The following is a 27082-nucleotide window of genomic DNA, read 5'->3' on the forward strand; positions in this document are numbered from 1 at the left end:
AAAGTATGAACTTCATCTGTTTCAAATCCTCAAAGTCAGTTGTAATGTGCTTATTTGCAGTGAGCATAACCAAGCACTGTAAACAGTTTAGCTTTGTTGGAATAGACACAGGCTTTGAATAAAGCAGGAAGGGCTATAGCAATGTGGTAGTGACACTGATTCATTCTGCAACTTGTGCTGACTGTATAAAAAAAATGTAAATATGTTGACCAAACATACCCAAGGGTTGGACTCATTACCAGGTATCCTCTTTTGCAAAAGTTAAAGGGGCATTCCAGACGATTTTCATGATTTCATATCATGTAGTACATAAATCAACAGCTCCATAATTTGTGGAATTTATTGTGGTTCTTGAGCAGAGAAACAATAGTTTGAAATACCTTAAACGAATTACACTGAACAAGGATGACATAGGAGGCTCATAATATTCCAGAAATGCAGCAGTGTAATTCCATTACAATACTTGCGAGTTCACCTATGTATATAATCTATGCATGCCTTCTTCTTTTGTGATGCTTCCTTGAGCCCCAACTCATGCATTGTCATGGTGACCCTGCCATGTCATCATCCTTGTTCATTGCAATTTGTTATAAATTTTGAAAATATTCTTATTTTTCATCCTAATTATCATAAATTCTGAAACTCTGTCCTCAGTATTACTAATTTACAGTTGTTCAAATGTAAAAATCTGAAAATCATCCGGAGCTCTCTTTTAAGCACAGAAGCATAATTTGAGGATGAGAGCAGTATCCTTAGCATGATAAAGACACACATTTCATTCTCTTAGTATCAATGTACATGTAAAGCAAAATATCAGGTCACCACTATGTTTACATTTGGTCTGCCATGTTTTTATATATAGCGCTACATCAGATTAAACATATTTACTGAGGGTACGACTATAAACACATACTAACTGTAACAAGAATGTCTCTTGTGGTGTTGTAAATTTCCTTTGTTTAAAGGAGGGGAAAGGTCAAGCATACGGTTACATCAGGCCATGAGTAAAAAAAAAAAAAAACCACAGGCACTCTTTAGGAAGGATCATTTTTTAAAATCCTTTATTAAGACCACATACAATATGTATGTAGCCTGTATCATTAAAGCAAGCCTAAAAAGCTAAATTGATTTCATGCGCTACATTGTAGCTTCTTTTTCTCAAACAATTGCAACTGATTCAGCATCAAATTGTCATGGTTGCCAGTCACTGAAAAACAAGGCATGAATTCATAATTCAAGCACTTGGGAAGTGAACTTTTCCATATCAAATCATATTGCTCCCATGCTGTTGCGCCATGTTTGACATTGAAGCAGAATTCTGATATGTTTAGCTTTCAAAATTGAGAAGGTGGGGGTGAAAAAATAAAGTGTTTTACATACTTTGTCGGGCCACTATTTTTAACCATACTTGATAGCAACATGTATTGTAACCATAACCTCTTTTTTTTTATTAGAATCCACTCAATAGCTATAGTAACCCATCCCTTTTAATCTACCAATCTATCTTATCAAAAACACTGAGACATTTTATTGTATATCTTGCTGCACAAGAGGTATGATACAGTATTTTCTAGCTTGAAGTCATAAATCCCTTGATAGTCTGTGATCATGCCCCTTACATTGAAGCATTCCCCCTTTAGGTTCTGTGTAACCCTTCCTACACCAGTTGTGGTACTCTTTGTACTGTCATGTGCAGTCACTGCAAGAGCATATGAGCATTTATACTCTAGTACAATACAGTGCAGGTTCGATAGTGTGCGATGCATTCAGAGAGAGCTTGAATGCACTCATGACCTTTCTCTTAAAAAAGTTAACACTATTCACTTAGATTTGTATCTTATAAAAGATGACAGGTGTTGCATGAGAAATGCCCAATGTCTAGTTTAGCTAACTGATGGCTACATTACCTCTTTTCCTTGGTGTTTCACCCTTTGAAACTCTGGACACAAGTAATGTAGTAGCAAGGAAGTTAGTAGGCAACAATTGTAATTAGAACCATTTAATTAGAATTCTTTTTTTTCATATTTGTTCTCAAAGTTTGGTTGAATATCGAAATCTTATTTTAAGGAATGCAAAAAAAAAAAAATGTATATAAATAATGGCCCCAATGTACTGTAAAAGTGTTTTTTTTCGCGTACAGAAACTTTCGCGGTTTCCATCGTTGCCGACTTTTTCGCGTGTGTTTAAATTTGCGATCGGCAAAATTTGTGAATTCACAGTCGGCAAGAACTGTTTTATTTTGCACATGAAAATCCAAACTAGATCTATAACTTAATCCAATTATTCTTTTATTTATTAAAGGACAAGTCCACCTTCATATACATGTGGATTGTGTGAAGGCAACAATGTTAGTAGAACACATCAGTGAAAGTTCGGGGAAAATCCGACAATCCGTTCAAAAGTTATGAATTTTTAAAATATCTGTGCAATCACTGCTGGAGGAGAAGACTTCTACAGTGTATGATGTCACATGCGTACAACGATATAAGGAAAATAAAAAGAGAATTTCACAAAACTTGACTTTTTGAATAAAGTGCACATTTCCTCGACTTGTTACTGACTTATGTTAGGGGTAATATTATTCCCCCTGGCTTCTGACAGAGAGAAGTCGAGTGTTCTTTTATTATGTGAGAAAAGTGAAAATATCTTGAATTTTCTTTATATTTTCTTTATATAGTTGTACTCATATGACATTACAAGCTATAGTAGTCTTCTCATCCAGCTGTGACTGAGCAGAAACCTCAAAAATTCATAACTTTTGAACGGATTGTCCGATTTTCCTCAAACTCTCATTGATGTGTTCTACTAATATTGCAGCATTCACTAAACCCATAGTATGTCTATGAAGGTGATCTTGTCCTTTAAATAGAAATTAAAATAAAACGCAGGCTTACCTGAAATCCCGTCTCTCTAATACTTTACTAGGCCTACTAGTATACATGCTTGTAACTACATTTGCGTGGTATCGCTGTGTGTTGACCATCAATACATTCAATGCGCATAATCTTTGCGTGTGCATGTGCGCAATAGCGTTGTAACAAGGGGCGAGTTCAAAATTTTTTCGAGTGATGTTAAATTCGCGGTTCAACCTCAAAGCGCGAAAATAAAACCACTGCGAAAGAAACCACTTTTACAATATAGCCCATCATCTTTTTGCATAGATTCACTTGTTACTTGTAGAAAACAATGTGCACTTCATCACCCATGCTACGACAACTAAATCTTTCGTTTGAGAGTATCTTCGGAGGAAAAAAAAATCTGGTACTGAATACCTTTTAATGAACAGACATCTCTTAATTCAAGTGTTTACAGACAGTTGTATCAAAGACATGGTAAGAAATAGAGATCTAGATAAAGGTGTAGTGGGTAAAAGCTAGTTTGCTTTTGTCACTCTTGACTCTCGTAAATACCTTAGGATAATTAGGAGAAACGTTGAGGGAGTTTGTTTGGGCACTTGAACAAAACCTAACTGGTTTATTGTGGGGCAATAGCAATCTCTGAGAAAGGCTCTCAGAAACCTTGGAATGCATTTTTTTTCCCTCAAAAACATGTCATCTGCATATATGCCTCCTGTTCATTTGCCCAACTTCATTATGGATGAATCGTACATGTATTGCTTGTATGGGTTGCCTTGCTTATCATTTAAAAGATACAGAAATTACATGTAAGTTGCTCAGGGTTCTGTAAGTATAAACTGTATATGTAAATAGCTACACTGAAATGATTTCTGCACAATCAAAACTTTATCTCTTGCCAACCCAAACTGTTATACAAGTGAGTGAAAGTGGTTGAAAACATGACTTTTTCCTATCCTCTTCACAATGAGCAATCCTTGTTTTTCAAAGGTGATGACGAAGCGTGGGAGTTCTGTTTGCCTAATATGTGTAACAAGCAGGTGTGGGCACATTCATGTCAGAGTGTACAGTAAGTATTTTTGCCTGTTTGATGTGATTGGAATGTCATTGAACCATGGAAGACTGAAACAAAAACATGGTCACAACCATCATACATCAAGGTATGTGAGAGCACACGCAGAGTTTGAAATAGACCAGTTTACTTACATATTCAAATTTATGGATGATTCTTCCCTCCTGACGTAGCAACAAGCTATTCAATTAATAGGTGTCTAAAACACTTTTCAATACTTGGAATCTGGTTTGCAATACAATACACATCTTCTCTTTGTTACTATCCAAGCATTCCATTCATGTCATAAAAGGAACATAGGTGACAGTTTGGTTGTTTTTTAACCCGTTGAGGACAGACTGATTTTGCTACAACACGCATTTCCCATGGACACGTGCCCGAGTATACTTGGGACTCATCCTAAATGGGTTGAACAAAATTGATCAATTGACAGTGAACTTCTCAAATATATAATCAACATACCTCAGGATTATCTTTTTTTATGCCAACAATTTAAAGGGAATTACTGGTAAACATTCAAATTAAAGTGAGTGGAGGTTATTTTTGTTTTGTTTGACTCTTAGGATAAAGAGCTAGGGAAATGGGAACTAACATGAGCCCAAGACTTCACAAAGATAATCAAATTGCTGCAAGATATCAGTCACATAATTACTTATCTGTAAAAAAACAAAAAAACAAAAACAAATAAACAAACTCAGCAACAAACAAACAACAACTAGGTAGTGCATTCCTCGCTAAATGACAATTTTCTCATTTCACTGCCTATAGTTTGATTTAATCAAGAAATGGTTACAGGATTGTATGGCTTGTGACCTCAGTCCAGTAATGAGCATCCATATAACCTCACAAAACAGCAACAGCTGTAGCTTAATTGGCTGGGAAAGAAGAAACAACACAGTTATGAATCCAAGACTGCTGGGAGCATTTAACCCTTTAAAGACCATTACTTCACAATACTACTGATATGTAAAAGCTGTATTGTACACTGTAGTTGCCTGTGGTAACAACAGGATTAAGTCTTGGATGACCATCAATCTCAACATGCCAACTGTGTAACATACAAATGAGCTGCCAGTGGACGAATGACTGATTTTCCAGCAGATGCATCAGAGCTCCAACTGAGAGTGGAAACACTCACACCTGAAATGAGAATGCTTTCATACCGTAAAGTCGGCCACGATTCCTGGTACAAACACATCCTCTTAAAGTTTGTTGACTCTTTGCTGTGTGTCAGGGCATTTCTTGGGCCGATCTACTTGCAAATCATGTGGGTAGTTGGGATTATGCCGTGGAGAACAGCAAAATTAAGCTGGATTTGAAGGCTTAGGTTTCCTGTGACTCTGTCCTCCGAGTGGCATGACACAGAAGATGGTTACAAGAAGTCAACCTTGTTTCTGCCAGAAGGAGAGATTTGTGAATACTTCATAGCCTTTGATTTTATTTGACTGTCAAACACATTCTGTGGTAAGCAGTTGATTCAACTGTTAGTATGATATGTTTTACTGTATATGCTCTATATACTGGCAGCAATATCACCATTCTAAAGCATTTTACTATCTGTGTATAGATTTACAAAGAAAATATTAGCAAATATGACAGATGGTACAGTTTTAATAACTTTTAATGTAATAAAGTTTTAATTGAAAAATACTGTAAATGTAACATATTTTTCTGTAATTTTTCATGCTCGGCTGGGTAGGATGAGTTTCGCATGTTCTTAATTCCGCAGAATCAAGATATAAACTAATTAAGTATCTGGCAAGCAAAAATATTCGCATGCTTGTATTTTTGTGCTAGTTTGCGGCTATGCGAAATGCAGATAAATTTCAACACAGCGAAAATTTTTACTTTAACAGTTTCCCTGGAAATCAATTTGAAATGATACTTTACATGTTAATAATCCCCCCCCCCCCCCATTATCTCCTCCTTTTTATTGGTAAAAATTATCTGGTATTCATTATAAACAAATTGCCATTATTAGGAGGTCTCTAAGTTCCATGAAATGATGGATCCAATCAGCACTCACTCACACACACACACAAACACACAAAATGTTTCTTTTCCACCTAGCTCAGCTTTGTCTGCAGTAGTTACAAATATGTCACATAGACTGGTAGTGCAATAATTGCAAGATATATTGCATTACTTAATTCAACTTTAAAACACAACTTTACAGCAGTCAATTTGCAAGTTCTAGTAGTCAAATGTAGTTTCAACTCAAGTTTCTGAGATGGAGAAGACATCTTAAACCTACTGGAATCACTTCTGTAACTTCTACTGACATCTAATAAAACTTATTGATGCTAATGCTTGCACTCAAGAGCAGTGGCAGATCCAGGGAGGACCGCAACCGGCGCACGCCCCCCCCCCCTTTATTTTTTTTGTTGAAACAAAAGAAAATAAAAAAGAAAACTAGAAATGTCGCTATGGCGACTGGTATGCCTCCGCCATAATGCATGATTCTCCTAATAGGTCTAGATAGTACATGTGGACAATGTGTGATTACATTTTCACAAAACTGGCAAAATATTGAAATGACAAGTTTGTCAGAAATGTGTTGAATGTTCACCTTCCTTGAACTTGGTATAGGAGAGCATGTATTTGGGGATTTAAGGACTTTAACTTGACTTTGATCCATTCATACATTTATGCATTGAGTAATTTTCATGGTACCGGTATGGAGGAAAAAGTTGCAATTTCTGTACTGAATAGGTAAATTGTTACCATGTTCATCTGGCCTTAGACCCTAAAATTCATAAGATAATCACTTTCAGGTAGAACATGCATAGATACGTTGTATGCAGTAAGTTTCACGATAAATTGGGCCACTTCCGAGATATGGAGGAAAAAAGTTAGTTCAGCACTTTCACTTGATCTTTGACCTTTTGACCTTTGAGGCAATGAAAAAAGAAAAAGAAAAAAAAACTCACCAGAGAATTTCTATTAGGTTACACATGCATACACCAAGTGTAAAAAAAAAAATACTAATCCTGCTGGCATTGCATGAACATGAGGGAAATAGTAAAATTTTGAAGTGTTGCACTTGACCTTTGACCCCTGACCTTTGACCCCATGAACCCTACATTCTCTAGATAATCACTGCCAGTCAGTACATGTATATATGTATATACTATGTTCCATGAAGATACCTTGAACAATTTTCCAATTTACAGAGAAAAAAAAGAAGTTTTAATACTTTTACTCAACCTTTTGACCTTTGACCTTTGACCTCATGACCCAAACTTTCACCAGAGAATCTAAATTGGGTAATACATGTATACACTAAGTTTCAAGAAAATATCTTCAGGCATTGCATAGATATGGTGGAAATAGTGAAATTTTATGTATTTGACCTTGACCTTTTGACCTTTGACCTTGAGCACGTGCACCCAAAAGTTGATAGGCACAACTTCACCCCCTAATACACATACATGCCAAGTTTCATTGGGATACCTCAACAGCTTTTGATAGTTACCTTGTCCACAAAATTCATTACGGACGGACGGACGGACGGACGGACGGACGGACAACCCGAAAACATAATGCCTCTGGCACCACTTCGTGGCGGAGGCATAAAAATGGGGGGAGGGGTGCGTGCACCCCCCTTTAATTTTGTAAACGCTCCCCCTCTTTGCGGAATTCCTGGATCCGCCCCTGAAGAGAGTCAAGCTTCTATTCCCATAACTCTACCTTTAAAGTAATACAACAAACCTACATTTACTGGAGAATGCAAGCCACATGTGTGTCCCACAAACAGCAGCTAGTTATACCAATTTGTTCTCTCATTAATGTTTTTGCGATTTTTATTGGTTTGCACATCCTTGTACAGTGGAGGAGAGAGTAGCAGAGATAATGTAATGATTAATGGGCCAGTGTCTTCAAAATTTCTGATGATCTTGAAGTGAAAAAGGCCTAGAATTTTATGGGTATACTTTCATTGTGTGACATGATTGAAAAGTTCTTGGGGAACACTGGAGGCAAAGGATTAGTGGCCCATCTAGGATTTGCAACAATGTTTTGAAAGAGAAGAAGCAGTGAGGGTTCATTCAGTCGTTGAGGTGCTCATGCAGGACAAATCCGTTCAATTCACAGAACGGTGACGGCACACAAATAATGTACCGTTTTAGGTGCCTTTAAACAGCAACATGAAAACCAGGGTTCCCTATGATCATTAAAGAGAGAGAGAGAGAGGGCTTTTTTTTTTTGTAAAAACAAACAGGTACTTACAGATCCCTTTTAGGCAAGCTGGAACAGTTCAGTAGTTAAAAGTGAAAGTTACATTCATATCTCTAGGAGACATGGCATCACACTTGGTGCTATAGCTTGTGTGAAGCTTCTCGAGTGTTAAAAATATATCTCAGTGTACTTGAAATCAAACAACAATGTATTTGACAGATTAGGAAAAATGTCTAACATCAGATTGGCTAACTCTACAACCATGAATTGTGTATAAATGCACGCCTTGTGCAAGTAAGACTGTAACTTTGGTATATATGTGAACGCGAGATCTTCCAATACCTCGGTCATGACTTTTCAGCATTGTGTACAATCTGTAATGCTTCCTGATCATGGAATATGACTCAGACATGCATTGCACTATATAGGAACCAATGGATGGCTTTAGATTGCTGCAGTCGGTTTGGTCCGTGCACCAAAGTAGAAAGAAATCACAGCTTCTCAGTACATGCACCTGTAGCTCAATACTAGGGCTTTCAAAACAGTGGGGAGAGAGGATGGAGATTCTGGGTGCGGACAATAGTCTGTGCCACGGGCCGAGCGCCACTGACAAACAACCAACTCACTATGCTTGGAATGCACAAGTCTCTCTACAACAATAGAAGGCATGGAGGCAAACAAAAGCGCACTGGTAAACAGGGAAGTGGGGTCACACACTAGGCATCATTGTGACCACTTTTTATCCGTCTTTGGCTCCAACGATGTCGTTGTCGTTGTTGTAGGGCTGTACGCTTAAGCTATATGTTAGAAGATATTCACTTTCCTTTCAGGCATTAGTCAGCATCCACCACATATCAGGACTGAGCACGTTGAAGAATGTTCTTCACAATGTTGTATGTCACAAAGTATTTCTACTTGAGTTTTCAGACCTAAATATGGATCTTGCCATGATGATGCCATCTTAAACCTCTCCCATCTTCTTTCCTTTGCTGCTACACTTACCAACTAAATTAAAAATTGTCAGTGGCCTGGCAGCATATTTAACAAAGATGGTAAATCATGAACTTATAAACAAATCATCATTCTTTTTTTCATGTGAGAAAATAAAAATGGAGTTTCACAAATGTCTGGAGGTAGAGACTAGCTATACGGTAAGTTTGTAACAGGTAAATGCACCACTGCCTAAGAGGGAAAGAGGGAGAGATGAGAGAGGTGAAAAAAGGAGGCATCAATAGAAAACGAAAGAAAAACTTTGTGGCTTGGAGTTTAACCTACTCTGGGACAGAGTTGTGAGATAAAATGAATGGTGGAATAAGTCCATGCTGATCACATGTTTACACAGTATAGACGAAGCACAGTGCAAAGCTTGTGTGCAGTCTCAGGGCATGTACACTGTATTGAATGACTGCTTGAATGCTCTGATGTACATGTTTTAGACTTGGTGACATATCTTCAAAGATTATGCTTCATTGTCACCCATTTGTCACCTTATTCATCACTAACCTCACACATGCATTAATCTTGACATTTGACTTAAATCTACAAGTAACTATCTCACATACTATTCAACTGACCATTCAAGGCATGCACATGTCACAAGCATCTGATTATAATCAGTTTGTCAATCCATGCACTCCTTTTATTGCACTCAAGATTTCACTGATTAAAGAAATCATCCTGAAGAAGAGTTCTCCAAGAGAGAAGAACTCTGCCAAGCAGCATGTGACTAAAATGATACATCACCATTTCGTAGGCAGCACCTTCATAAACGTAGAGGTATAGGGACATCTACAAAATACATTTGGTGAAAATTTGATTATCCACTGTTGAGTTATTGGGAGATTGAAGTATTCTAATGTCCTTTATGATCCCATGACCTTTGATCTAACGACCCCAAATTCACCTGTTTCTTTCTTACTTTATTATGAAAATATCCTGCACACTCAGAAAATCTGATTATCCATTCTAGAGTTATGGGAAATTAACCTTATTTATTCTTTTTATAATCTTATTTTATGTTCTTTATGACCCTATGACCTTTGACCTTTGACCCCAAAGTCTAATAATTCTTTTCTTACCTTATTATGAATACATACTGCAAGTTTGGTAAAAATTTGTTCATTTTTCTCGTTTTCTTGTACGCAAAACAAACAAACAGACAAACAAACATATTGAACCGAAAACATAACCTCCGCCAAATGTAGGCTTCACCTACTGGCAGAGGTAATGAAGGTAAAACATTTCATTGATAGATTGAACAATTACCCAAGAAGAACATAGCAAACTTGGGGGGTGGCCTGGGGGACCCTCCAGGAGGGCATTTGATTTTGTCATTTGTATATGACACTGGCAATGATATCTGCCAAGTCTGTAGAAAATTTGACCATACATTTACAATGTACAAAGAGAAGATCAAATGTGAAAACTATGTCACCCAATATGCATGTCCCAATCCAAGGGGGCCACCCCTGGATCTGCCATATATAAACTTGAAAATAATTTCATTAATATACACTGTATTTAGACAGTGTATTTCTGGTTTTGAGCAGAAGATTTATTTTGAAGGTTTTCTAATTTGGGAGTTCTGGACCCTCCTGGAGGCCCTAAAGTGGGTGATGGTGCCCATTTGCACATCATCAAAATGACAAAACCAACACCGTACAGTCACTAATGTACTTACTCATAGCACGACCCCAAACTCTATCCCTTCTGGTTAAGAGAGGAAGTTTTTTAATGATTCTTTAATTTGGGGGTTATTTTGTCTAATTTGCCCTCCCCCTAACCCCACCCCCATGTCAGCACCCCTGGTCTACCATGAACAAACTTGAAAGTGCAGTCACCAATCTACTTACTCAATCACTTCTTTAAGATTTTTAAAGATTCCATTAATCTGGGACTTTTAGGCCCCATGCCCCAAACTAGGTAGATGGCTCACCATTGAACCTTCAGCTCAGGTAAGCTGATAACATCTTGGTGTACTATGGTATATCAGGAGACATTTCTAAGTAATGTTACACTCTCCTTTTCTGTGTCATTCTATTAAATCAACATTCCATTATGTATGCTTGAGTTTTCTACAATGTTTCTGATACCATCACCTAAACCATTCAAAATGAATCATTTATCATAAATCATTTCTACAAAGTATATAATCTTGATTTCTGAAAATTTTGAGATGAGGACAGCAATATCATGAAGGGTATAAATCAAACCTGGAGAAAAAGAAGTAAATAGATAGATATATGTATGTAATGATGTTACCCCCCACCCCCAGTTCTCACATCCTTATAATGTAATATGCAATTATGTCTTTTTGATAACTGGGTCACAGAACAAATCAATTACAATGAGTGAGAGACGTAGGTATGGACTGCCTAACAACTTGAAGACAGAGAAGACAACTGTCCTAGGTCAGAATAATTAAAACATGTCAGTTGGATTTTGCCTTCCAGAAAGGAAGTCTTTATCTACAGAAGATTCAGAAGTAGTTTTCATATAACTGTACTAAAATTGAAAAGTTATTCAACAATTATTAACATTTCTCATTACTAAGGCATACATTCTGAAACTTACAAAAGAAAACCATTACACTTTCTGCTATATACAAGTATGAAAACATGTCATATCTTATTGATTATAATTGCCCTTACAAATGGTGTCAGACTGATTCTGCTAATGGCCAGAATTTTTGGCATGGATATTTCTCTTTAGTTTTGCAAGGATCCTCATGATAAGGTACAGTATTCCATAGTCTTAAAATCTGTGGACCTCCTTAGCCTCCTATCTAGGTATAGTCAGGCAACCATGCTTGTTTGTAGCTAGTCTGAAAATAAAACAAAAAAAAAACCAAGAAAAGCAACAAGAACTTGGTCTTCATTATATGATGTTCCTACATACATTGTATGTACCACAGGTGGACAAGTTATCTAGAAACCACTACCAAACTTTTAGGGCTTCACTTTGTACAATTCATTTGTATGCTGGGTGCATTCACCTACACTGTAGCAGTCATGTTTTGCTCTGGGTGTTTGTTTTTTCAAACTTGCTTTTTGGCCCTATAATATCACTTTTAATGGCTTTCTTTTCACAAAAAAGAAAAAAGAAAAATGGATTGTTGGAAGTAATAACTGAAAGACATGCAGAGTTTACAAGTTTATGTGTTGCAGTTAGATGGTATACTGGATTTTTTAAAGTAACAATGAAATTTACGCCATAAATGCCCAACTACATGTATGAAGAAAAAAAGTCTAACAGTGCACCATACACCTTCTATTTTTGATATAACAAACCTTTTTCACATGCTTTAAATCTTTAATCTTTAAAGAATAAAAAAGAGAATGTCATTATTTCAAATTACTATCATGTTGTAAGTGGATACTGGTATCCGTACAAAAGCCTATTAGAAAAGAACAGTTAACAGAGTAAATAGTCAGTTATGTAATATGCCTACAATTCTACACATTTGCAAAAAATACTCTGAAGCAATTTGAGAAAAAGCCACACAAACTGATTTTTGTGGAACACAACATTTGTCTCTCTGTGCAGAATAAAAAAACAGTGTTTTATTGTCCCTCGAGTCTCCCTGCTTTGCTAACAATGACTGGAAACCACTGCCTGTGGCATATACACTTCATTTCAAAGGGGAGCCTTTTACCAAATGCACTGGATTGGACTTTAACAAATAAGGATCTTTTTCCCCTCCTGCTCTCTCCCTCTCTTTCTCTGTCTCTCTCTCTCATGCTTTCATTCTCTGTTTTGGCTGAGCCAGTGCATCCTCGGTGCTGGAGGTACCTCACACAGAGTTCAGGCAAAGGGGATATAGAAAGCACATCCCGCTCAGGCGGCACACATGTTAATAGATGCAGTTAATATGCACTGCAGTACAAACTTAAACATAGTGGCTCTGATGATTTGGAATTAACTTGTACATTAATAATGCTTCTTAAATATGCTGGAAATTAATCATTGCCCACCTCTTGATCACTCAGCTGTCTGACAAAATCTTGGCACTCATGTTTCAAAGGACAGCTGGATGGAATTTTAGTCTCTGCACTTGATATCATGAATTTCATCTCTTTGTAGCATTCTGGCATGACTAATACTCCAGCCTAACCTCCAGTTCTGTATCAACAGTGCATGTCTACACTTATGTTTGCATCAACTACAACTGTACAGTACTGTACGTCCATATTGTATTTCTTTACACATTTCTCTAGATTCAAGTGAAAATGCTGATGGTGAGTGGTGTTTCAGAGGTATAGTTGATACTTTACAAAATGCAAAGTACAAAATTTTGAAGACTGCAGTATGTGCACCATACTACCAAAACACTATGAACAAGAAGAGTGATTAATTCTCCTTCTGTCCCATCCAGAGGGCTACATATATATGTAAGTAAAATGCAATACACAAACACAACACACATAAACCACTTACAGACATACATTTTGGACTGATGACAACTAGAAAAAACAGAAAGAGCAATTTCTGAATGCATGATTACTAATGCCTTATTATTATCATAAAGTTCTGTTTGGTTTGACTAGACTTTCTAAAGATCAAGAAATTCAGAGACAATATGACACATCATGATTTGTTGGTGAAGGCAAAACATGAAAATGTCACATGCACACAGCACATACATGTAACAACTAATGGTTTGATTTCTTTCAAACTCTGAACATCAAAGTTTAACAGCATCAATATTACACTGCAGATCAAGTTTGGTCTATCAGATGCTGACTTTTCATCTTTGATTCCCTACAAGAGTTGGTTTTGTCATCTTGAAGTACCAATTTACAGTGCACTCCCATTACAACGAACACGGTTATAACGAAATTTCATTATAACAAAGTAAAACTTCTGGTCCCGGAATTATTGCCATTAAAGTCTATGGTAAAAAATTTGCTTATAACGAACACGGTTATAGCAAAATTTTTGTTATAACGAAGTCTTTTCCGAGCACCACCTACAAAGAAAAACAGAAGAAATGAGCTCCGTTATAACGAAATGCGGATTGCTTTCGTAAATACATAGCGGAACAAGCATTTCTAGCGTCGCTGCATGGGCGAACGCTTCAATCACTGTGTATTCGCTCCGTGTCACACAGAGTTTTCGAGGGAACTTGCGTTACTGTAATTCAATAATCTGAAATTTGAATAAGGTTCGTTTTTTTTTGTTCCGAAGGTTCTTATTACAAAAACACACAGATTCTGATATACCTAAATGTCCGTTAGTTCGGAAATGAAATAGGGTTTGTTATTACAAACGTTTTGGCATTATTCCAAAAGGTTCGTTACTAGTAAGGTTCGTTAATCCGACAATGAATTAGGGTTCTTATTACGACGGTTCGTTGATCCGAAAGTGATTGGAATTGGGCAAGTCCAAGATAAGGTCCCCTCAGAAGGCAAAATTTCATCTTTGCTCAATATTGACATATTTGGTATCATTTTGAAGCTTATGAGTTGAAGTTTTGATTTCCATGGAGGAAAAAATGATATTATGTAAATTTATGCAAATTTCAAGGGCTTCATTTGCATAAATGTAAAACACAGCGTTACGTATGGGACATTTATAACAATTCATATTTATTCAAAGGAAAGCAAATGATACTTGATTAATATGTGGACATAAGAAGTTCATCAAATAGTTTAACTTGGTATGAAAATTTAGGGATTATGCAAATGATTATGCAAATTAGCTCGTGTCCTATCATGAGATGTCCCATACATAACAAAATGATGTCATTTTTTAAGGTTTTTTTCTGAAATTGCTAAGGTTATTTGAATGCCCTTTAAGTTCTAATTTATTGTTTGGAGAAATTAAATACCATAGAAAAAAGAAAAAAAAAGTAAAAGAAATATTCTTTATTAGGCATTGAAATAATGTTACGTATGGGACAAATGCGTTACGTATGGGACATCCTCATATATATTGCATGTGAATGCATGTAGCTAGCTGGGAAGGTCTCTCAGTACACAAATGGTCAATCATCCTGAAGAAAGCATCCCGACTTTGTAGCTACTTTTTGAGTTATAGACACTTGAAACAATATGTACTTGACTGAACAATTTTCAGAAAGGGGGAGGGGAAGATGGCAAAATACACAATTAAAATCAGCATTAAAGGGATGGTATAGTTTTTGTAGAAATGGGGATTCAGTTTCCAACATTTTATGAGATGACTGGAAACCAATAACATGAATTACTAAAGAGCATACAATTCTAAGACTATAGGAATTCAAAGTTAATTTGATGGAGATCCAATTTGAAACGGTTGTGATAACAAAAAAAAGAAAGAAAATAAAGTAAAATGATTTTTTTATTTATTGCAAGTGATACACAAATTGTCCTTCTTCAGTTTTTAATAGTAGCCACAACAAAAATCATGGGTATACATACTGAGGTGTGACTCAAATCAATGACCTGACTGCTAGACAGACATCATACATCTACTCGATTACTGGAATTCCACGCAGCAGGTATTGCTTATCTATTAAAATTAATATTTCTTGTGTCAAGTTCTTTTTTATTGAAACTAAATGGCAAACTGCCCTTCATCAATGGAAGTAAACACTTTAAACTATCAATTTTTTAGTAGTAACTATCCTGATAAAAATAGGGCATACATACTCAGGTTGGTCATAAGAAATATAGAATATGATTGTGATATGATTATGATGGTAAATATTTGGGGGATGTTGTTCCCTTGACAATCTGGATCAGTATTTGAGTAATTTCAACTGATTCCACCTCAATAATTATGCAAAAATTTGTTTGTGGGTATTATGCAAAATTATTTTACAAAATACCCATAAACATGGTTCTCCACACACTAAACGAATGGGGGACAAAGGGCATGCATACTCAGGTTGGTCATAAAAATATAAAAATATGATTGAATATGACTATGATGATGAATATTTGGGGAATATTGTTTCCTTGACAATCTGGATCAGTATTTGAGTAGTTTCAACTGATTTTACTTCAATAATTATGCAAAATACCCGTAAACATTGTTCTCCACACACTAAATGAATGGGGGACAAAGTGTCCCATACGTAACTGTCCCATATGTAACACGTCATGTCTGTCTTTAACCAGAGCCTGTAATTAGAGCTTTTTGCCTAATGACATGAAACTTACCTGTGATACTCTTGAGTGTTGTGACTTTCATCACAGTGAGTTACAAGTTGTAGAATGAAATACTTTCAGAGAGTTTTGAGGTTAAAAAATATGTTCAAAAAAACAAAATTTTTCTGGTCCCATACGTAACGGCACATATTTTCTCTTCTAGAACATAATTGTCAAGGTCATTTTTTCTCAATTTTATACATGATTATACTTCTCCTAGATATCAATCACCATGATAAAGTTCAATATGATCAAAGGCCATTAACACTATTTTTCAGGTCATAAAAGTCTCTGAATGTCCCATACGTAACGCGCGTGTTATCTTGGACTTGCCCAATTCCAAACGTTCGTTAATCGGAACATTAAGAAAAAAAGTTTGGTTTTAAAATCCAAAAGTGAAAAAGGTGACTCCACTTACAAAACTTAGGAATTGCAAACCATATAATCGTCTTTAAATGATAACCGAACCTTCGAAATACATGTAACTAACCTTTCTCATTTTTGTGATTAACAAACCTTCTTCGGAATAACGAACCTTTGGAATAGTGAACCTTTCTCATTTTATGATTTACAAACCTTGGGAATGACGAACCTCATTTCATTTTCCGATCAACGAACCTTCGGAAAACGAACAATATATCAATATCTACATTATGAGCTTTCGGACTAACGAATCTTCGGAAGAGCGAAGCTTCAAATGAACAAACCTTTGGAATCCCGAGAATGGCGAAACTTCAGAATAAGGAGCCTTCGGAGTAACGAACTTTTGTAAGAAACGAACCTTTGGTATAGAGAATTGTAACCGAATCCTTAACCGTCCAATTTCCTATAAATGTGTGACAATACAAACAACTTTATGCTCTCTTTTAAATGTAAAATTAAATGAAATTAAAAAGGTAACATCCCATTTCACATAGCTTTTCAGTGCATGATGAGTATTCAACAAACAGTATGCATGGTTTCCTTGTTTTTGTTATAGGCCATATTGTATTTGTTCGGTTATAACGAAATTTTGTTATAATGAAAGAAACTGCCGGTCCCGAGCATTTCGTTATAATGAGAGTGCACTGTATATAGTGGCCTAGGTAAGATTAAACAATTATCCCATTTCTCCTGAGAATGCTACAAAATCACCAAAAGCCAACACAAAAAAGCTGCCTCCAAATGTCAAGGAAAGAGATGAATCTGAAAGAGAACAACCAATTCTCAAGTATTCTTCACATACACTCATACAACTGTATGTCATGATTTCCCAAGGAAACGTGATGAGCATCAAATAGATATCTTCAGAAGCAGCCTTAAAGGACAAGTTCACTTTCATAAGGATTGAGAGAATGCAGCAATACCTGTATTAGTAGAACACATCAGTGAAAGTTTGAGGAAAATTTGAGGACAATCGATGCAAAAGTTACGTACATTTTTAAATTTTTTGTGTTGGAACCACTGGATGAGGAGACTACTACAGCTTGTGATGCCATATGTGTACAACAGTAAAAGGAAAATGTAAAGAAAATTCAACGTATTTTCACTTTTTTCACATAATAAAAGAGCACTTGACTTGCCTCTTTCTAAAGGCAGGGGGAATAATATTACCCATAACATATGTCTGTAACGAGTCAAGGGAATGTGTACTTTTTTCAAAAGATGAAATTTTGTGAAATTCTCTTTATATACTCCTTATATTGTTGTACGCACGTGACATCTAAGTTATTCATACACTGCAGTAGTCTTCTCATCCAGCGGTTACTGCACAAAAACTTCAAAAATTGATAACTTTTGATTGGACTGTCCGATTTTCCTCAAACTTTCAATGATGTGTTCTACTAATATTGCTACATTTTCTCAATCCTTATGTTTATGAAGGTGAACTTGTCCTTTAATGTGTAGCAAGATGGTCTCTGTTCAACCTCTAAGAGCCATTACAGCTTTTCTTTTCTTTTTTCAACAGAATGGTCTGTTGTTTTTGCCCACATATCTGACTCCTCATGAATTCATGTTTCCTGGACTATACAGAATCCCATTCCTATTGCTTGATTTCCATTCTCAGACATAAATGACGACTTAGTACTAGATTGTTGTAACAAAGCAAAATTTATCTTACAAAGCTGTCATATGTTGAGAACCAATCCTATATGTTATATAACACATTTTCTTGATATCTTAGTAATTGAATGCACGTTGCCAAGATGCTTCTTTTAAGTGTTTCCTACACTTAGGAAAGGAACCTCTACAGCTGAATGTCTGCCTTGCAAAGTGTGCTCAATAAATAGATAAAATTTTATATTGTGTTAGCACTGAAAGGAGCCAAACTCCTCTACTCCAGCAGGCTTTTAATTCTTCAAAGAGTTGGATAAAAGGTGGTGGCCTAAAAGATTTATAGACAACCAAATTTCAGCACATCCTTTGGGTGTTACACAATCTGACTTGCCTGACCAAGCAAATCTGGCAGCAAGACAAATGACTTACAATGGTAACATCAAAGTATCATTAAGGGACATTGAACACTGACACTGGGCCTACCATGCAAATGGGCATGTGTTTGCAATGCTCCTTATATTGTAGGTAGAACTGCTTACCCTTGTAGAACAAATACTGCACATATGACATCATACAATGCATCACAATTATTAATGGATTTCAGAGACGTAATTCCGGACCAAATATGTAACTGAGTGAATTTTCCTCACCTATAGAAAATGCTACACTGGTAACTAGAACAATGTCTGTATAGCTGCATACCTCTGTTGCTTGTCTATGGTTACTACTGAAAACCTGATTACATATCTTTGTCAAACAAAGTCTTCGATTTTACTGCTTTCTTGACACTGAAGGAATGTCTGAATGTCATTTGAATATTTTCATATTTCATGAAAACTTATAACTTTCCATCTTACACAGATCACTGTCATTTGCCAAATATTTTCCTATTCCATGAAAACTAATAACTTTCCATCTTACACAAATATCTTTTTCTCTGTTGACCACACACACACACACACACACACACACACACAACAAAATCCACAGTAGATTTTAACCTGACACTGATGATCATGGTCAGTATTGTTCCTTGCAATCACAAGAAAAAATGGCCTTTGCTCTCAAAAAAATCTGAACGATGGAATGTCACAATGCAAGCCCTAAAATAAGATGAAAATTCGATCAATGCTACACCTTGTATCAATTCTTAGCTGAACTTCTTGGTATCAGTAGCAAACACAATATAAGCTCATACTGCACACTAATCTTTACATTAAAATGGTCATAACTTTAACAATTACTAAGATATAATCTTTTTTTAGTACTTAGAGAGATTATACACTTTTAAGTAAACATGCAAACAAGACTAAAGTTTTTGCAAGAGAACAATATGTGCAGAAAAAGTGGAGTATGTACACAAATGATGCAAAGTACAATGAAAGTATGAAGTGGTGGTGTTGTATTGGGTAATTAGAAGGGGAGCACTTCAGAACAAGTAATGATTACAAGACCCATGTTGCATACAAATGTAAAATTGTATAAAAGTCGGCAATGAGAATAATCTTAAACAGTAAGGTACGATGTGCACTAAAGATCGAACACAATTTCAATATATGAATGTTTCAAAAATCATCTTCTATTGAACAGAACATGAGTGTACATTTTTTTTTTGACACAACCTAATGCTGTCTTGGTATCCCCAGTTTGTACCTTTGTAGACTACAACATCTTTTCCACAACTGACATATACACTGTATATGTATACTTATACAGCATATATTATCGTGTGTAATTTTCCACCTTGTGGCAATGTTCTTATGGTAAAGAACAGAAGTAAGTAACAAACCCTATTGCATTTAATTCACTTTATTGATAATCATAAAGTCAGAAATCTGTACAGTGTAAAATGTGGCATGGAGTTCACAAAGAAAGCCAAAGGCATGAGTCGAATGTGATCCCCTTTGTAGAGTTAATAGCAAATTTAGCATTGATATCCCCTCAGGGAGTCAACAAGGACCCACAATTTACCCCTCTGTCTTTTTACAGTTTTCTTGGACTAGACAGACATATTTTATTTGGGATCTTTATATCAATGTGTTCCAGTTCATACTAAGCATGATCATTTAGTTTGGGAAAAGATCTAAAAACATTTTCAACAGACTTTTAATTGGTCTGTGCTACAGATCATAGTTTTGTTTTACTCAAGATAAAATGATTAATTTGTGGACATGTCACTCATCTACAGATAAGATGATGAAGTGGAAATGTGTGTGCTAAACTGCACATAGCACTTACAAGCATACTGCTTGAGGTATAAATGCCTTATCAATACATAACATGGAAAATGTTGGACAAACCTTATAACTGCAAAAGAAAAAGAGCATTCTCAAATCAGATGCAACATCACCAAAATAAAACCAACAATGAATATGGAACCGAGATAACTCAGGTCAAAATTCCATTAGAACTATTTAAAAGATCATCATAGATTACTGATGGTTCCTAATGCTTTCTGTTAGAGTTTGATGAACCAACGGCAGTCCTTAATGACATTATAATCATCCAATAGACACCATTTCAAATTATTTAATTGAAATCTATTGGAACAACAGAATTCAGCAGGACCAACAGAAAAAAATCAGAACAGACCCTATCAAAACCTATTGGACTATCAAAAACCAACAGGACCAATAAACACCATTAGAACAATCAACATATCATTATACTCTATTAAAACCTATTAGGCCACTAGAAACTTACAGGACCAATAGTAGATACTCCACCAAAATGTATTAGAACATTATGAACCATTATACAGGACCAACAAAAATTGGAAGTGTGCAGTTCATTAGAAACTAATTTGCATGTACAATACATGAAAAATTGGACTGAATCTAAAGTTGTTGTTTTTTTACACATTTTGCAGCAACAAATGGATGTTAGGAATCATTTAAATATAGATATACAATTTCATATTTATGTCAAAATTTAATGAAGAAAGTAGGTATGCAGTGAGTACATGGTGATACAGTAGAATGTATGGATACTGAAAAGTAAATAAATGAAACTAAAGAACTGGGCAAGTCTTTCAATGTGTTTGCAACATTTTTTTTTTTTTTGTTCCATGTTGTGTTGACAACTTACTAAGTTGTCAGTATGTGTACTATATCCCATATTGAAATTTAACATTTATTAACTTGGATTTTTCTGTGGGTTTCTGTGATCCACTGCACAAATTTCTATGAGCACATATTCCATTAGGCTGGACCATTAGAACCATCACTGGTTTCATTATTCAACTGGGAAAGTGAAATGATGGACCATTAAAAAATCTCTATCAAACACTCAGAGACCCATGAAAATTTTGATGGATCAACAGGATTTATCTGTGGGTTCTACTGGTCTACTAGTAATTACAAATTCTTCTCTATGCCATAGGTCCACTGGGATTTCCCTGTGGTTTTCTAACATAAACTTCCCAGTTTTTTCTGTTGGTACAACTGAGATTTTTTAATGGTCCATCCTATCACTTTCCATATAAAGCCATTAAAGCATAAGTTGATGGTTCTAATATTATGGCCTACCAGCCTTGCAACGGAATCTAAGCCTGGAAAGTAAGTCCTTTAACAATACACCTTGACAAATCATCCCAAAGTATGACACATACAAATCCATCATCATCCTGGTTGGAAATAGATGCCTCTGTTTCTTCAAGTGTGAAACTGCCAATGTCTTGAGGTAATCGATATGAGGACACTAACACCCCCACCTCTCACCCCACTCTTAAAGCTCACTATTGGGGCAGTACGGTCATCACATCGCTACGTCCGAAGCCGCCGCCACCACCAGCAACTCGCGATCACGCCAGCCACCCCATGTAGCATCAATAACAATAACATAGTGCAGATTTTGAACTTGTACACAGAAGTATTTGTTTTGTTTTTGTTCTTCTCTCGCTTACATCATTCAACATAAGTTAGTGGATCCTTTCTCTATCGCTAAATAAGTAACTACCTTGATATGATCAGTGTCGATCCGATCCGCTGCATTAAAATAGATACCGGTATAATGATACGGATCTGAAAAACAACTTTATAGGAACAGTAACAGAACTTACCCGACACAGGACTTTGCCTCGTCAGAACGCACCACCTTGATTTCCACTGGAAGAGAAAAAGATGTTTTACGGTTAGATCCATTCTTAAACATCACTGATAACGAATTTTTGAAGAAATTTCAGCAACCTACCTTTCTTCCTTGCCGTATTTTCACGGAGCACTCCAGAAGGGTGCTCCGCGTGTCGGCCATTTTACTATTTGCACTAACCATAACTCGCTCAACCGTGGCCCTAAATCGTACCACAATAGCGAGCACTCGCTCCGGGTTTTCAGCGCCGACGAAAACAACTCGAAAAGCTCTTTTGTTGGGTTGGAGTAAACAAGTTGGTGGTTCAGTTGAGTCACGATATTATTCATTAATTTCTCACGATCCCGTCCGACCTTGATAGTTGATCGGACGAGGCTGAGGAGCGCCGCACATTTCATTAGGTGCACTGCGCGGCAGTTTGTGATCAAAATCATGCGTCTTATTGTATTTTCCCTAAAAGTTAATCTACCGAGGTAATAAAAGTAGGGCCTAGAGCACCTTTTCTTACCAATGTGTTATAAACCTACCACTGTAGTCTGTTCTGTTCTTCTTCTTTTTTTTTCATTTTGGATTTTTTAAACAATCATTATTTGTTTTGTGTGTCTACTAACACGTATTTGTTCGTTTTTGCATTGTTTTGTTTTGTTTTGTTTTGTTCTCAGTCTTACAGGCTCACTTTGGTCATTGGTCCTGTTGAGTATCTTGCGGGCGTCTTAATTGTTATATGTTCCACGATGACTTGTGCGAGAAGACGGAGAGATGCATGGGGGGGGGGGGGGAGGGTAGTACATCTTTCTTTCTTTTTTTTTAATTTATCTCTCTTCATGATAGACCTAAATCTTTAAGAAAAAAAAATCCCTGATGGAAACGATTTCGACAAAGCTACATAAGCCGGCTGATTGTCTTGGAAGTTGTGTGTTGCTTGTTTTAGTCTTTCTCTTTCTTGTCCTTCTGACGGAGTTTTTACCTTTGTCAAACGAAGATCAATTAAGCTTTCATTGGTATGATCCCAGTGCTGGGCTCATTTGTAAGAGTTATCAACCTGTGCAGTTTACTCATCCACATGAAAAAAACAAAAAAACAAGAAACAAAAAAAACTCAACATTTCACGAACTCATGAAGATTATTGCGAATTAGGCATTATCATCCTACGCCTCTATGAACTGCGTTGTCTGCTCTGAAACCCTTACAAAGACACTCACAAACACACAAAAATCACAACAGACTTATTTCGTTCATTCCCTTTCTCGAATTGTTATGATTTGTGGTCTCTATTTTTTGTTGGAACATTTTCCTCCTCTTTTTCTGTGGTGTTTTTAATTTGTATACGTAATTTTCCATTTATCCGTGGGGCGTTGACGTGTACCCTAGATAAGGATAAGACCACTACCAGCATTGGAAATAATTTGTTGTTAATCGTGCTTTATTTGTTGATTTAGAATTGATTTATCACTGTTCTTGTGTGTTTATTTCACACACACACACACACATACACACACGCACACACAAATAATTGTTCAAAGTTTCACATTTATTCCTTGTAAAGATCACATGGCGGCACTGGTTGTCAATACGAACATATGAACTCAAATGAGGTACGGTATAAAATACCAATCTCTCACTAAATAAAAGGTTCGAGTCCGTATCAATGCCTCTAAAAGCATTTAACAAAAGGTTAAGGAGCACGTTGTGCGCGGCGGCTGGTTGCCGTTTTCCCACGAGGGCGCCAAACTATGTACGTAGAACAGGTATCTTTGCGTGAACTCGGGCGTCAATTAAGTCAAATCTGTCCATAGGCCAAGACCCGAAAAATGGGTTTTTGGTACCACCTGAGGTGGCAAGTTCTAGTTGTGCATTTTGAAATGGCATATATCTAAGGATTATGTTTTGCTATGATAGCATTTCCAGAGTAGTAGCTTAGGCATAGATTTCAGCCATTAACCCGATCAATACCAAATAGTTTTTGACACTCTGTGACCAAAGACAGGCAGAGTGTGACCTTTGATAATTTCAAGGTTTTTCAACCAATTCCTCTGAAATTTGGCACATATATTCATCATATGATGCTCTAAAAAATGACACCATCAAAATTTCACCAAAACGCCGGATGGAGGTGCACTCAGTCAAGATACGCTAAAAACAAAGAAAACATTTCAAAATAATATTCAACTACTTTGTTCTAAATCATGAATTGGGCATGTGAGGTAAAACAATATCTAATTGTGCTGTTATTTCAAATCAATAACTACAAAAGAACATATTTTGAGCCTTATTTTGACAAATTTAGAGCATTTAAAGGGCCAAATCTTGCAAGAAAGTGGTGTTTACCATATAAGAAATAAAGACAAAATTAAAGAGGGCGCTATAATCGTTTTAATGATTAATGAATATTTCCTTAAAATAACCTTTGTTGTGGTTCTGATGTATGTATTGCTTTGAAGCAGATAAGCAGGAGCTATCACAATTGTTATGGAGACGCTGCTATAAAATAGTATTATTTAGGACAAATATTACCTCGGAAAATGTAAAACCAAATGCACAGAAAAACAAAACTTATCTAATCATAATTATTTCATGCGACGAAATTATATCGAGCCATGCTAGAGACTTTTCCAAATCATACATCATTGGGAAAGCACTATAAATTATTCACAACTTGATTTTGAATGCTGGTTGCAGTGATAACCAGAATGGGTCAACACAAATAAATCAAATTTTGTTTTCAATTTGGAGATCATGGGATAAGAACCTCAGCAACGAATGCATTATAGTATGTCAACGTACTTTAAAGGACAAGTTCACCTTCATAGAAATGTGGGTTGAGTGAATGTAGCAATATTAGTAGAACACATCAGTGAGAGTTTGAGCAAAATCGGACAATCCGTTAAAAAGTTATGAATATTTGAAGTTTCTGCTCAGTCAAGGCTGGATGAAAAGACTACTATAGCTTGTGATGTCACATGAGTACAACGATATTTATAAAGAAAGAGTAAAGAAAATTCAACATATTTCCATTTTTCTCGTATAACAAAAGAACACTCGACTTCTCTCTTTCAGAAGGCAGGGGGAATAATATTACCCTTAACATACGTCAGTAGCAAGTCAAAGAACTGTGCACTTCATTCAAAAAGTAAAGTTTTGTGAAATTATCTTTTTATTTTCCTTTTAAAAGTAGTTGTACGCATGTGACATCATACACTGTAGTAGTCTTCTCTTCCAGCAGTGACTGCGCAGATACTTAAAATATTCTCAACTTTTGCACGGATTGTCAAATTTTCCTCAAACTTTCACTGATGTGTTCTACTAATATTGCTGCATTCTCTCAATCCTTATGTATATAAAGGTGGACTTGTCCTTTAAGTGACATAATCCGACCCTAATAGCGGCATTCACATATAAATATAAATCTTAGCACTCAAATCCATACGACATGCTGGCCCAGATATTTCGAATAAACTTCCACTTGAATTACGTAACACCAAGTCTATTTATTCATTTAAAAAGCAGTAAAAGAAAATGATGATCTCACAGCACCAGTGATACGTTATGTAGAAACCCTTAACAACTCATTCTTTATTCATTGTTGTATCTATCATGTTTATTCTGAGTCTTTACGGATGCACCAGCATTATACTGTGCTCCTCTGATCTTAGTGGGATTCATTTCTTCTCTGTTGTTCAGTGTTCATTTTATATTGGGCAAATCATGATTCTCTATAACGTCATGCCCTGAAAGGGCACACAGAATATTATGCTTCGTAGAGCACTGTTTTTGTTTTCTTTCTCTTCTCTCTCTCTCTCTCTCTCTCTCTCTCTCCCATTCAATGTGACTTTAATGTAATTTTTACATGACAACATATTTAAGCAACACTTATGTGAATACATCACTGTAACTTTAAGTATAAGCAATCGTGCTGTATGCAAACTAGAAATATCCATTGCCGCGCAATGTGATTGTATCCCCCGGCACTATATATAAGCAGCAACTTTTGCTTCATCTTCACGTTTGAGCGAGGGACAAAGATCCCCTCCCCTTCTTCAAACATAAAGGTGAATATTGTGAAGACTAGGTGCAGCTTCACAAGCCTTTTCTTTTTAAGCAGATCTATTTTTTTAAGTCACTATGTTCATTTACAATATTATCTATTATAATTCATTGTAGTGTACCGGTACATTGTATTTGCATTATCTTTCGTTGTTGGATGGAAATAAAGGACATTGGCGTGGCATTCGCGTTTTCACCGGAAAATGACGAATAATTGAAAAAAATATCAAAATACGGCAAAATGCACGAGGAATTGCTTGTTTTTTGTTTTTAGATAAAGGGATATCTAAGCGCACCGCGTTTACAACAGAACACCCATGGACATCACTGACCTACGTAGGTCAGTGGTGGACGTACAGAAGACAGGGCTCTTCTGTATAGCGATTAGTCTCAATTCAGAAGTATAGGGATATGAAAACGAGACCAAATTGGTTAAAAGTACATTTTTTTTAATGACTAAGCTACTCATTTGGAAATGCTATCATAGCTTGATAAGCATATCTATGCCCGACAAACAAACTAACACCAAATAGGTTTTGCCACCTCAGGTGGTACCAATATCTAGCCTGGCCCATGGACTAAAAGTGAAGATGCAATTATCTATATAAACACACTGTGTGTAAAAAAACGCTGTTGGTTTTTTTTTTCCCCAAAAAAAACCTGATGTTCAAGTTGAA

The 27082-nt window shown here is 36.1% G+C and overlaps 1 protein-coding gene across 1 annotated transcript in view; it reads right to left on the reverse strand.

Annotated features, from left to right (window-relative positions):
* The window catches only part of LOC139719419 (uncharacterized), a 44079-nt gene extending 21528 nt beyond the window's left edge, over positions 1-22551 (reverse strand). Inside the window, exons 1-2 of the mRNA XM_071630834.1 lie at positions 22464-22551; positions 22333-22378 (exon numbers count right to left, since the gene is read on the reverse strand). Of these exons, the coding sequence (XP_071486935.1) occupies positions 22333-22378; positions 22464-22544 (127 nt within the window). The 5' untranslated portion in view covers positions 22545-22551. The remainder of the gene's footprint in view (positions 1-22332; positions 22379-22463) is intronic.
* Positions 22552-27082: the final 4531 nt, after the last annotated feature.

This window comes from Diadema antillarum, unplaced genomic scaffold (assembly GCF_040938485.1).
Source record: "Diadema antillarum isolate AM-2024a unplaced genomic scaffold, OU_Dant_1.0 scf00000110, whole genome shotgun sequence".
NCBI lineage: Eukaryota > Metazoa > Echinodermata > Echinoidea > Diadematoida > Diadematidae > Diadema > Diadema antillarum.